The sequence below is a fragment of the Carcharhinus amblyrhynchos genome, chromosome 10 (assembly GCF_965287045.1).
Source record: "Carcharhinus amblyrhynchos chromosome 10, sCarAmb.v2.hapA, whole genome shotgun sequence".
NCBI lineage: Eukaryota > Metazoa > Chordata > Chondrichthyes > Carcharhiniformes > Carcharhinidae > Carcharhinus > Carcharhinus amblyrhynchos.
The window spans coordinates 74,081,435-74,093,612 of NC_137333.1; the positions used below are offsets into that span (position 1 = coordinate 74,081,435).

The following is a 12,178-nucleotide window of genomic DNA, read 5'->3' on the forward strand; positions in this document are numbered from 1 at the left end:
TTTAAACTTATTAACATCAGACTATAATGCTTAATTTTCACTAAGGAGAATAAAAATGAATTGCCTTTTTTTTAGATTTCAGAAGGAAATTAGTTTGTCAAGGGAAAATTGTTAAGGGAATGTGTTTCCTTGAAGTAGAGGGAAGAGAGAAAAAAATGAATAAACCCCGGGTGCACCCATGCATTTCTAAGTACTCAAATACAAAGTAACATCAGCAAAATGTAGTAGCTGGGATAACATTTGATTAATGAGGTTCTAAAAAAAAGAGAAAAATAAATGAAAAAAGGTAAAAATTAAGAACAAAATTTATACAAGATTCATTTTAAATTTAGAGAGGTTGAATTTCAAAATCTTTTAAATGCAAATACAAACATGAAGTCTGAGAGGATCCAAAAGCGCAGGATTGGATGATTAAAACTAATACCTGATGGCAGATAGATAGAAGAAAATGGCTGATGACCATCAGCTGCTGAGTCCTAACATAGTACAGCATATTAATGGTAAACAGGCTGCTAGAACTCAAACATGAAGATAGGCACCTTAAACATTAGATGCATTGTACACAAGAACTTAATGTCTACAAAGGAAAGCAGTCAACGCTGTTCAGGAACCAAACCAAGTTCACAAATGGTTATTTCTTGATGTAAGAGCACAATAGGGATGAAAATTAGTTGGTAGCACTTTTGTCTCAAGGTCAAAAGTTAAGGATTGTGTGTGACAGAAGCAACACTGTTGGAAACACAATCACTTACATCAGATGTTGAACCAAGGCTTATCTGTCTCTACAGTTGGTCATTAACTATCCTGTGACATTATTCAAAGAAAAGCAAGAGGTTATTTCAGCATCCTCCTGAACATCCCATCCACAACCAAAATCCCCAAAAATAGATTAACTGACTATCCACCCACGTACTACTTGTAGGATCTTGCTGCATGCTAAATGGGTGTTGTGCTCACCTGTACAAGAACAGTCATTCAAATTAATAAATTGTATGCAAATACTTTGAGATATTTCTGACAGATGTAATAAGGCATTATGTAAATGCTGGTTATTTTTATTTTCTTCTGATGCAGTAAAACCAAGCTGGCCAGTGTCCATTCAATCAAAATCGGATCCAACCAATGACAACTCAGTAACAAAGTTAGTAACATAAGTTAAAAAAATCAGTTACTGCTAGTTAATCCATTTAGGTGAAGAGATTTTGTAGAATAATTTAGTTTGTCATTTTAGAAGCAATCTAAACTAAAACTCTGGTCACAGGGTAACCTGACTGATTCATCAAGACCATCTGGCTTCAGCTTTAGTTCTCCTGGATACAACCGCTTACCTAATAATCAATAACGGGTCAATCTGCCAAACATCTCAGCAGGCACCATTACAGACAGAGCATTGCATTTCATAGGAACAAAGTCATACTGTGGATGACTTCAGAATTACTTTTTCATATTATTTGATCTTTTCTCTTTTAAAGATCACCATACAAACCATTCCCTGATTGTGATGATTGGCAGGTGACCCTCTTCCCTGCCTCTATCTATGTTATTCTGTAACATGTGCATCTTACAGCAGACTAATGTTGTTGTCCTATATTAACTATGAAAGAACAGCATCATCTTATTCCCACCTTTATACCCTCGAAGATTTTTGTTCTAAGGTGTCTCACAATGCATTCTCCTGCTACTTTAGAGCTATTCCGTTCTTTCCTTGTTGCTATGTGCATGTGTATGTTTTATTAAAGTTAATGGCCTCCTAGAATAGATGGTGCTGTCTTCATTTTTAATGCACAAAATGGACACTTAAGTGCCCAATATGTCAGGTGAGGTGCTTATGCGCTTTATTTACCTGAAGAGATATTTAAACTGTAGTGGTTCTCACTGTATCCCCCTGCATTCACCCCCCTGCCTCCATCCCACCTCGATCACCCCCTCATCTCACTCACCCCATCCAAACATCCTCCACTCCAGTAAAATCATTCCCCTCTCACGCTACTGAGAGCTAGCCCAAAAATTGGAGCAATCCAAAAATAATGCCCTCTGTGCCAGTGAGTTGCCTGAGGGTCCCAGCAGGTGTCTGCAGCTTATGCACATCAGGTAGCTGAGGCCTGAGATCAAATACTGGGATCTGTTCAGGGGCAGGGATCATTCTCTGGGCCAGTGTCTCAAGTGAGAAAGATACCAAAATAGGAAAAGGAACTAATTTGACAAAACAGGTGATCAGCCAATATGTTTTCTGCAAATAAATTAAGCATCATTTTAAGCAGTTGTGCTGGAGACTACAGTACAAATATATTATAAATATTATCCATTTTTGTCTTCCTCTGCATAAGCTGGTCTCTGTCACAATGAATCTTTACAAACAATGGATACACTACGCAGAGATTTAATATAAAAAGTGGAATTCGTATGACCATCACTTACTCTGTCTATATAGAGTTAAAGCAAAAACTGTACAGAAGATTCTGGAAAGAACAGTGCAAGTTATATACACTCTTACAGTCTTATTTGCCCTCAGTCATGAGACCATTTCTGGTGGTCATTTACTCTATTGTGTTTTATCTCCACGTTCTGAGTTCTGTGCTCACTCACATGTGGAAAATAAGAGCACTGGGATTTATCAATTCACAAAAACATTGGCAGATTGAAAATTCAAAAGGATATATCATGAAGGCATTAAAATTATGGAGAATGGCAGTTCTCTCTCCCTTTCAAAAAATAGTTCCAAGAGAATAAATGCTGTATTTATTTATCAGCTTTCAATAGGTTAATTTTGTGTGGCTCCTCTGTGACAAGAATGCAAGCTGGTCCAGTTATGTAATCATTCCCTGATCATAGTTATGTAACCATCTTACATATCAGTCTCCTTTCTTCTTCTGTAGATCACAAACATCCAATGGTTCAACAGAATCAGATCCCAGAATGGATTGGCTTTAGGCACAATCACAGTGTAGCTTTTTTGTTGCTGTAGTTTATATTGATGGCAATTAATGATCTTGTCCTTACAAAAAGTAGCAACATACCATCCGTTTCTCGTCATTAAAAAAATCATATATGATTCAGTTAAAGCTCTTGGTCACTGTTTCACAAATATATTTTGTAGTCTCTTACAATCAGTTTTTGTCCACATCAGCTGTTCCATTTAAAGCTTATGTGCCACATAATTTACTTTTTTTCCCTAAGTAGTATTTGTGAGCTATAAATTTTGTGTGTTGCATCTGTGCTTCTGAAAGTTTTGCAGTACTTTACTTTTCTCTAGGCACAATTCCATCACATCATAGGAGACTCTTCTTGCCAAGTGATAAAAATTCTGTTGTACAGTGTAAGCTGTACAAGTGCAAGCAGAATCTCGTTCCATTGTACTTAACCTTACATGTATGTGGTCTGGACTGATGTAACATGCACATTTTAATTTTACTATTTCCTTTGTATTTCCCTTGGTTGCTGAGGCTTGACCTTGACCTTGTTACTGGGTCTAGGAATTGAAGTCTTGGAAACAGGGATTTTGGTTCTTGTTGGCTCATATCCTGCCAACTGTTGATGTGTCTGAGGCAAATGAGTATGGTTTGCTTCGCCCTGACGTACAGTTAATGTGGCCCTGTGTCTGGGGATGGCAGATACATTCTTGTCCTTGGAGATTGCAGCAATGTTGGATGCAGACATAAGATTTTTTGGAGACCGTATTTTAGATTCAGATATAGAAGACATTTCTTCATCCGAAACAATACTTGTCAGACTTTCATCTGGATCTGCAAACAGATCATACAGCGCATCCCCACTGTAACTGTCTCTGGGAATACTTGCCTTGGTGGCAAGGGTTTTCCCACTTTCATCATCGGGTCCAGGGGTGGTGGAGTCCCAGTATCCCTCATCGCTATTTGGGACACATTCTTGTTGATCACTCTTAGTGGTCATCGGGTCTTCATTATCATTTTTATTTATGGAAATATCATTCAGAGGAAGCTGTTTGAGTAATGTACCATCTGCTGTTTCACCAAGGCAAGTTGTAATTCCTGAAGCAATCCATGATGTTTGGTCAGCTAAAACTTGTTCCTGTTTATCTTTCAGAGGCTCAGCAGTTGACGGTGGTGTGTCCCAAAATTCTTTCAGGTATTCATCATCAACTTCATCTGGGCTTGCCATCTCTTCTCCTCCACCTTGATAACTTAGAATGTTTGAGCGTTTTTTTGCACCACCCTTTCCCTTTTCTGCAGGCACTCCTTTCTCGCAGACATTTCCTTCATCATCTTGGTCAGCAATAATGTCCCCACACCCTGTAAATGAATCAAAGCTCTTTAAAGATGTAACATCAGAAAACATTAAGCAAATTCGATCGATTGATTGTTCAGAGGGTGGATCATTATTGGGTGCAGTGGGTGCTGCAGTTTCAGGAACGTGGCATGATTCGGATCCAGTTACAGGAACACTTTCTTCTTGTGCATCTTGCCTCACGTTAGTTAATCCTTCATCCTGTTTTTCCTCTATCTGTTGTAATGCTTTGACATTAGCATCTTGATCCAACAATAACTGATTGTCAGTGGCAGCTTTCTCCAAATCCTTACATAATTCTGGATGACACTTCCCACTGTTTGCTTGTTTTGGTTCCTCAGCAGAGGTGTCCTCCTTATTGTTCTGCATTTCAGAGGATAACTTGCTTTGCATTTCCACTGCAGCACTTCCAGGTTCAAAACAAGATTTGTGTGTCTCTTCTTTCACACATTCCAAGCTGGCAGTCAAGGAGCTGGGCAATGTAATAGTGCCATGAATTTCCAGGTACTCGGCTTTTTCCTCTTTACTGATTTTGTCCTTTTTATGCCATCTCATGCTGCTGAATAACCCTTTCAGTCCTTTCTTTTGTCTGTTGCAACTCTTATCTTTCACCTGCTCAGAGTTTGAATGCACTGACTCTCCCTTGCCATTTTCTAACCTACTGTTCCTTTTCAGTAAAGAAAAAAAGCTGTGAGACTTAGCAATGGGTCCACAACCACCAGCAGCAAAGCTCATGCTGCTGACTATTTTTGCACTGGAATCACTGTCCAATTGATAATTACTCAAAGATTCTTCCTTGTTGCTCACTTCCATTCCCATATCAGCAATTCCATCATGCGTTTTGCTTCTAACAAGCCCCATTTTCAAGGAGCTTTTCCTATCCGCTTTGTTTTTCACACTAAAAATACTAGGCATGGTGCCCCCCGACTTTTTCCTCCCAAATAATTTAAATGCTGTCTTACTTATCTTGCCAGACTGCTGTTCAGATGCCGAAATATCATTGCAATCACAATGCAAGTCCATGTCTGCCACGATCTTGTTCCTGTCTTCTTCCTGTAGACCACTGCAGCTGCCTGATGCTGACTTTCCCTCTAGCAGCCTCAGTGCTGCTCAAATTCGACTCCATGGCAACCAAGAGGATAAGCAGCTTTCGTCATCTGTGGACTGGAGCCAGTCCGCTGTCAGCGATCGTAAATGAACCTGAATTTGGGCAAGGCGCTGAAAATAATTAGCGTTCTGAAAAATTCATGTATTAAAATAAAGTTTCTATTTTTGTGAATGTAGAAAATTATATTTCCTTTTGATTAATAGAAATGAACAAATGGACACATTTTCATATATACACAATAATCGGTGCAGATACTCGATGGTAAATGTACGTATTCAATGATTTACAGAGGGTGAACCGTTGTTTATTGGGTTGGTTCCTCTCTGGAGGGTGTTTCAACTTTAGGCGAATTATCAGTGTAAAGACTCGTTAATTCTCACAGGGAGAAAGGGGGAAAATGGAAGGTCACTTTCTGAATCCCTTTCACTCCTAATGACTCGTCAGTTGGTAGAACTGCCAAGAGTTTTTGGGAACAGATTGTTTGCTCTCCCTGTTAGTCAAAGAATGTAGAACTGAACAGGAAGAAAATATACTGACACTTAGTGTGGAATTCTCCCATCCCACCCACAATGAGTTCGATGGCAGGCGGACAATCTAGTGGGAGCCAAAATGTCAGAATCCTGCAAGCGTTAAATCACATTGCAATTCTCCCAATGATGGGTTGGTTACCCAATGGCAGGCAGCTATTTGCATTGATTTGCTTCTCATGAATGCTCACTAAAACAACTGTTTGCTGACACCCCATCAAGCCTTTCAATTTTGCATCACACAAGCTGGAAATTACTTTGGTCTAATATCCAATTGTGAAAGAATAGCATGCAGAAGGCAGTCCTCAGCTCTCAAGAGACTTTGAGGTCAGTGCAACAACATTTCTGCATAGAGCTGCACGCCTGGTGTGCTGTACTCCACTCTGCCAGATCTGGCCAGTTCCTGCCCTTCATCTCCATGCCAAGCTGGTCTTCATGAACATCACCATTGCTGTTAGACCCTCTTGTGTCATTGAGTGGGATCAGTCCAGCACCTGGGGTTGGGGAGGGTGTAGGTGTTTCCTCCCCTCCAGTGCCACACACCAGTGTCTATCTGGACAGAACTGTGCTGGAAACCATGGCAACAAAAGTCTAAAGCTCAAACGGGGATAGAACCAGGGTGGGGGGGTTAGTGGTGGCCTGACAAAGACAAGGCGGGGGGATGGGGGCAACTTGGAAAGAGGGCTGTGCAAGAAGTAGGGGAAGGGCAATGGTTCACAATGGCAGGCAGAAGGACAAGGAGGTGGATGAAGAAGACAAACAATGAAAGGCAGTGAGAAGACCGGGGGAGGGAAGCTCGACCCTGTAGATGTTGCATGAAAAATTCGAAGGGGGTGTACAGAGACTTGAGATGCAGTGGGTAGATTTCTAAGTGGAGCTTGGGCTCAAGGGAGGTTGGTTGAATTCAGGAATAGACTTCTATAGGCAGGAATACTGACATTCTGCATTTTCTGGAGAGGACAGGGGCTGGAGAGTGTGCTGGGCTAGTTTTAAATGTGGCCCTGGGATCTTCAAGCCCATCAGCTGATAACACGTGGATGAATTAGCTGCCAGCCCACCAGGAGATTTGGAGGGGAACGCACCTGTGCATAATTAATAGGGTTCCAAGCACAGAACCTGGCATGGAATCCCACTATTCTGGTCAGTGGGAAAGCGTGACTCCAGGATGTAAGTCTGCCTCCCTGGAGCAGGGGTACAGGACGTATCGGAGAGAATAGAGGGAATTTTGAAGGGTGAGGGGACTCAGGCTGAAGTAATCATACACATAGGAGAAAAGGACGTAGGAAGGCAGAGTAGGGGGAATGTACGTAGGCAGTTTAGGGAATTGGGGGCCAAGCTGAAGAGCAGGGCCTCCAGGGTGGCATTCTCTGGGCCACTGCCCAGTAACAGCAGGGCTAGGAATAATGAGATCATGCAGCTGAATGCATGGCTGAGGGATTGGTGCAAGGTAGAGGGCTTTATTTTTGTCGATCACTGGGAAGTATTTGTAAGAGAAGGGCACATGTACAGGAGGGATGGGGAACATTTGAATGGGAGGGGGACAAATATCTTAGCTGGGAGGTTAGCTGGAGTATTTTGGCAGGGTTTAAACTAATATGGAGGCGGGGTGGGGATGAGAATGATAGCTCATTAGGTACTGGGATCAGGAGCGAGTTGGGTGACAGGGTAGGTTTGGTTGAAAGGAAAATTATCCGGGGAAATGAGGATCCGAGTGGGCCTGGAGGGTTGGATTGCGTCTGTTTCAATGCGAGGAGTGTAATGGGTAAAATGGATGGGCTTAGGGCCTTGATGTTCGTGAGGAATTTAGATGTGGTGGCAGTGACAGAGACGTGGTTAAAGGAAGGGCAGGACTGGCAGCTGAATATTCCTGGGTATCAGTGTTTTAGGTGTGACAGAGGAGGGTTGAAGAGAGGTGGTGGGGTGGCGTTGCTAGTTAAGGAGCACATCACAACAGTGCAGAGGGAGGACAAAATGGAGGAGTTAGGGATTGAGTCGCTGTGGGTGGAGTTGAGGAATAGGAAGGGAGTGATTACTATGCTAGGGGTGTACTATAGGACACCCAACAGCCCAAGGGCAGTGGAGGAAGGCATTTGTAGAGACATTTTAGATAGGTGCAGAAAGAATAGGGTGGTTGTAGTGGGTGACTTTAATTTTCCTGGAGTGGATTGGAAGATGCCTAGAGCTGGGGGTACGGATGGGGAGGAATTTGTAAAATGTGTGGTGGAAGGGTCCTTGGAGCAGTACGTAACTAGCCCGACTAGGGAGGGGGCTATACTGGATTTAGTTTTGGGTAATGAGCCAGGGCAGGTGGTTGAGGTTGCAGTAGGCGAACATGTGACTAACAGTGACCACAAGTCTGTCTACTTTAGGATAAAAATGGAAAAGGATGGGTGCCGTCCGAAGGGGAGGGTGCTGAACTGGGGAAAGGCGAGCTATGGCCAGATTAGGAAGGAGCTGAAGGACACCGATTGGGAAGGGTTGTTAGCGGGCAAGTCTACGATTGGCAAATGGGAGGCTTTCAAGGGCAAACTGATAATGTTGCAGGAAAGACATGCCAGTAAAGAGGAAGGATGGGAAAGGCAGGATCAGAGAGCCATGGATTACAGGGGATATTGAGGACTTGGTCAGGAAGAAGAGAGCGGCATATGTTAGGTCTAAACAACTGGGAACGGAGAGAGCGCTGGAGGAATATAGAGAGAGCAGGAGGGAGCTTAAAAGGGGAGTTAGAAGGGCAAAAAGGGGGCATGAAATGGCTTTGGCCGATAGGATTAAGGAAAATTCAAAGGCATTTTACTCTTGTATTAGGAACAAGAGGGTGGTTAGAGGGAAAATAGGTCCTCTTAGGGACAAAGGAGGGGAACTGTGCATAGAGTCTGAGGGAATGGGGGAGATCCTGAATGAATACTTTGCGTTGGTATTCGCGAAGGAGAGGATCTTGGTGTCTTGTAATGTCTTGGAGGGAGCTGTAGATCGGTTGAAGGAGATATCCATTACGAGGGAGGAAGTGTTAGGGTTTTTAGGTAGCATAAAAACTGATAAAGCTCCGGGGCCTGATGGCATTTGTCCCAGGCTGCTTAGGGAGGTGAAAGATGAAATCTTTGTCTCTTCTTTGGACACAGGTGAGGTCCCAGAGGACTGGAGGATAGCTAAAAAGGGCAGTAGGGATAACCCTGGTAATTATAGGCCGGTGAGTTTGACATCGGTGGTAGGAAAATTGTTGGAGAAAATTGTTAGGGATAGGATGTATAAGTATTTGGAGCGTTGCGATCTGATTAGGGATACGCAACATGGCTTTGTTCAGGGGAGGTCTTGCCTTACAAATCTGGTAGAATTTTTTGAGGAGGTGACAAAAACGGTTGACGATGGGTGAGCCGTTGATGTCATCTATATGGATTTCAGTAAGGCGTTTGACAAAGTCCCTCATGGTAGGCTGGTAGAAAAGGTTAAGGCACATGGGATACAGGGACAGGTATCTAGATGGATTGCAAACTGGCTAGGCAACAGGCGACAGAGAGTAGTAGTGGAAGGGTACTTTTCAAGCTGGAGGTCTGTCACCAGTGGTGTGCCGCAGGGCTCCGTACTGGGACCTCTTCTCTGCGTAATATATATAAACGACTTGGAAGAGGGCATACGTGGTGTGATCAGCAAATTTGTAGATGACACCAAGATGGCAGGATTGGTGGATAGTGAGGAAGATTGTCAGGTGACACAGCAGGATATAGATAGGCTAGTATGCTGGGCAGATAGATGGCAGATGGCATTTAATCCTGACAAATGCGAGGTGATGCATTTTGGAAGGAATAATGCAGGGAGGAGTTACATGATAAAAGGTAGACCAATTAAGAGTATAGAAATACAGAGGGACTTGGGAGTGCAAGTGCACAATTCCCTGAAGGTGGCAACCCAGGTGGAGAAGGTTGCGAAGAAAGCTTATGGAATGCTAGCCTTTATAGGAAGGGGTATAGAGTATAAGAGCTGGTGTCTAATGCTTCAGTTGTACAGAACGTTGGTTAGGCCGCATTTGGAGTACTGCATCCAGTTCTGGTCACCTTACTACCGGAAGGACGTGGAGACCCTGGAGAGAGTGCAGAGGAGGTTTACCAGGATGCTGCCTGGTATGGAAGGACTGGGATATGAGGAAAGATTGGGTAAACTGGGGCTTTTCTCCTTAGAAAGACGGAGATTAAGGGGGGATCTGATAGAGGTGTATAAAATAATGAAAGGTATAGATAGAGTCAACAGTGGCAGGCTTTTTCCTAGATTGGAGACAAATATCACAAGGGGTCATGAGCTAAGGGTGAGGGGGGAGAAGTATAATATGGATACTAGAGGGAGGTTTTTCACACAGAGGGTCGTGGGGGTATGGAATGCGCTACCAAGTAAGGTGGTTGAGGCAGGCACGCTGGACTTGTTTAAGGTTTACTTAGGCACATGAGTGACACAGGGATGGAGGGTTATAGGCGATGGTTTTAAAAAGGGTCAGAGCCTCGGGACGATACTGGATATGTAATATTACGTGTTAATGTTTTGTCCCTTTTAATCCGCAGGTGTGACGGTCCACCTTGTCAAACGAGGGGCATGCACACGGTGGGTCGTGCGTGGGCTGCTCTTGGAGGTTTTGAGAGTGGCCTAGTACTTTGCGTCGTGGTGTGTGCTTAAACCTGGACCAGCAGATGGGCACCACAACAGCTCAGTGACTCTCACTGCTAGCTGTGCAGATACATGGATTTGGGCCTGTGTCTGTGGGAGTTTGCGCATTCTCCCTGTGGTTGCGTGGGTTTCCTCCGGGTGCTCTGGTTTCCTCCCACACCCCAAAGATGTGCTTTTAGGCTGATTGGTGTACCAAATTGACCCTACACTATTCTCCCCTGAATCTGGTTACAATAGGGGTACCATTAGCATACACACAGGGCAAGGTAGGTGTAGAAAAATGCTTTGTTAAGATGGCGGCACGGGCTCGTTGGGCCAAAGGGCCTGTTTCCCGTGCTGGGTTGTTCTTTGTTCTTTGTTCTTTAAAAGGCACTTGGCACCGCACCTGGCCTTAAAAATAGAGCATTCTGCCCTTAGAAACAATCTATTCTGCATACAATGATTATTAAAATCATTGAAAATATGGAACTGCAATAATTCCATTGTGTCTATTAATGTCAGCTATGAATCAGTTGGTAGCATTCTAATTTCTTAGTTAGAAGGTCCCTGCTTCAAATCCCACTTTTGGCTTGAGCAGAAAAATCAATGCTGACACTCCAGTGCTCTACTGAGGGAGTACAATACTGTTAGAGATGCTGCTATTCGGATGAAATGTGAAACTGAAGTTCCATCTATCTGATATGGTGGCTTTAAAAGATTCCATGGCACTATTTAATTGGATTGATTTTGGAGATGAAGGGGATGCCTTCTGAAGAGTTGTTGAGCAGATTGGACGTGTATTCACTGGAGTTTAGAAGAATAATAGGTCCTCTCCCCCAACCTATTCCCATAATCCCACATATTTACCATGGCTAATCCATCTAACCTACACATCTTGGGACACTAGGAACAATTTATCACAGTCAATCCACCAAACCTTCACATCTTTGGACTGTGGGGGGAAACTAGATCACCTGGAAGAAACCTATGCAGACATGGGGAAAACGTGCAATCTCCATACAGTCACCCAAATGCAGATCCCTGCTGCTGTGAGGCAGCAGTGCTAACCACTTTGCACTGTGTCGCCCTCACTTTGCTCTTATGCCTTTATAAATGAAGGCATAAGAGCATGAAAGCAAAGTAGTTTTGAAAAGCCTTTATAAAACATTAATTAGGCCTCAGCTGGAGTATTTTGGTTCATTCTGGGCACCACACTTTAAGAAAGAAATGAAGACCTTTGAAAAACTGCAAAGGAGATTTACTAAAATGGTGCCAGAAATGACAAACTTGTTACATGAAGAAAATAGAGAAAGAAGGGTTGATCCCTTGGAGTCGAGAAGGTTATGGGGAGATTTGATAATATTCAAAATGATGGAGGGTTGTAATAGAGTAAATAAGGAGAAATTGTTTCCAACGAGGGTTAGTAACCAGATGACACAGATTTTATATAAAAGAGGCAACATGGTGAAAAATAATTTATGTGCTGGAATGCACCACCTAAAAGGGTGATGGATGCAGATTCAATAATAACTTTCAGGGGGATAATTATTTGAAGTGGAGAGCTGTGCACAGCTAAGGGAAACATCCAGAAAAGTGGAATTAATTGTTAAAGTTCAAATTTACTTATTAGTCACAAGTAGGCTTACTTGAT

At 43.0% G+C, this 12,178-nt stretch overlaps 1 protein-coding gene across 1 annotated transcript; it reads right to left on the reverse strand.

The window, feature by feature from the left end:
• Positions 1-1,946: 1,946 nt before the first annotated feature.
• amer2 (APC membrane recruitment protein 2) lies at positions 1,947-5,324 on the reverse strand. The gene is given in 2 exon segments (XM_080197354.1): positions 1,947-3,453; positions 3,456-5,324. Coding segments are annotated over 2 exon segments (2,094 nt in total). The 5' UTR covers positions 5,287-5,324; the 3' UTR covers positions 1,947-3,190.
• Positions 5,325-12,178: the final 6,854 nt, after the last annotated feature.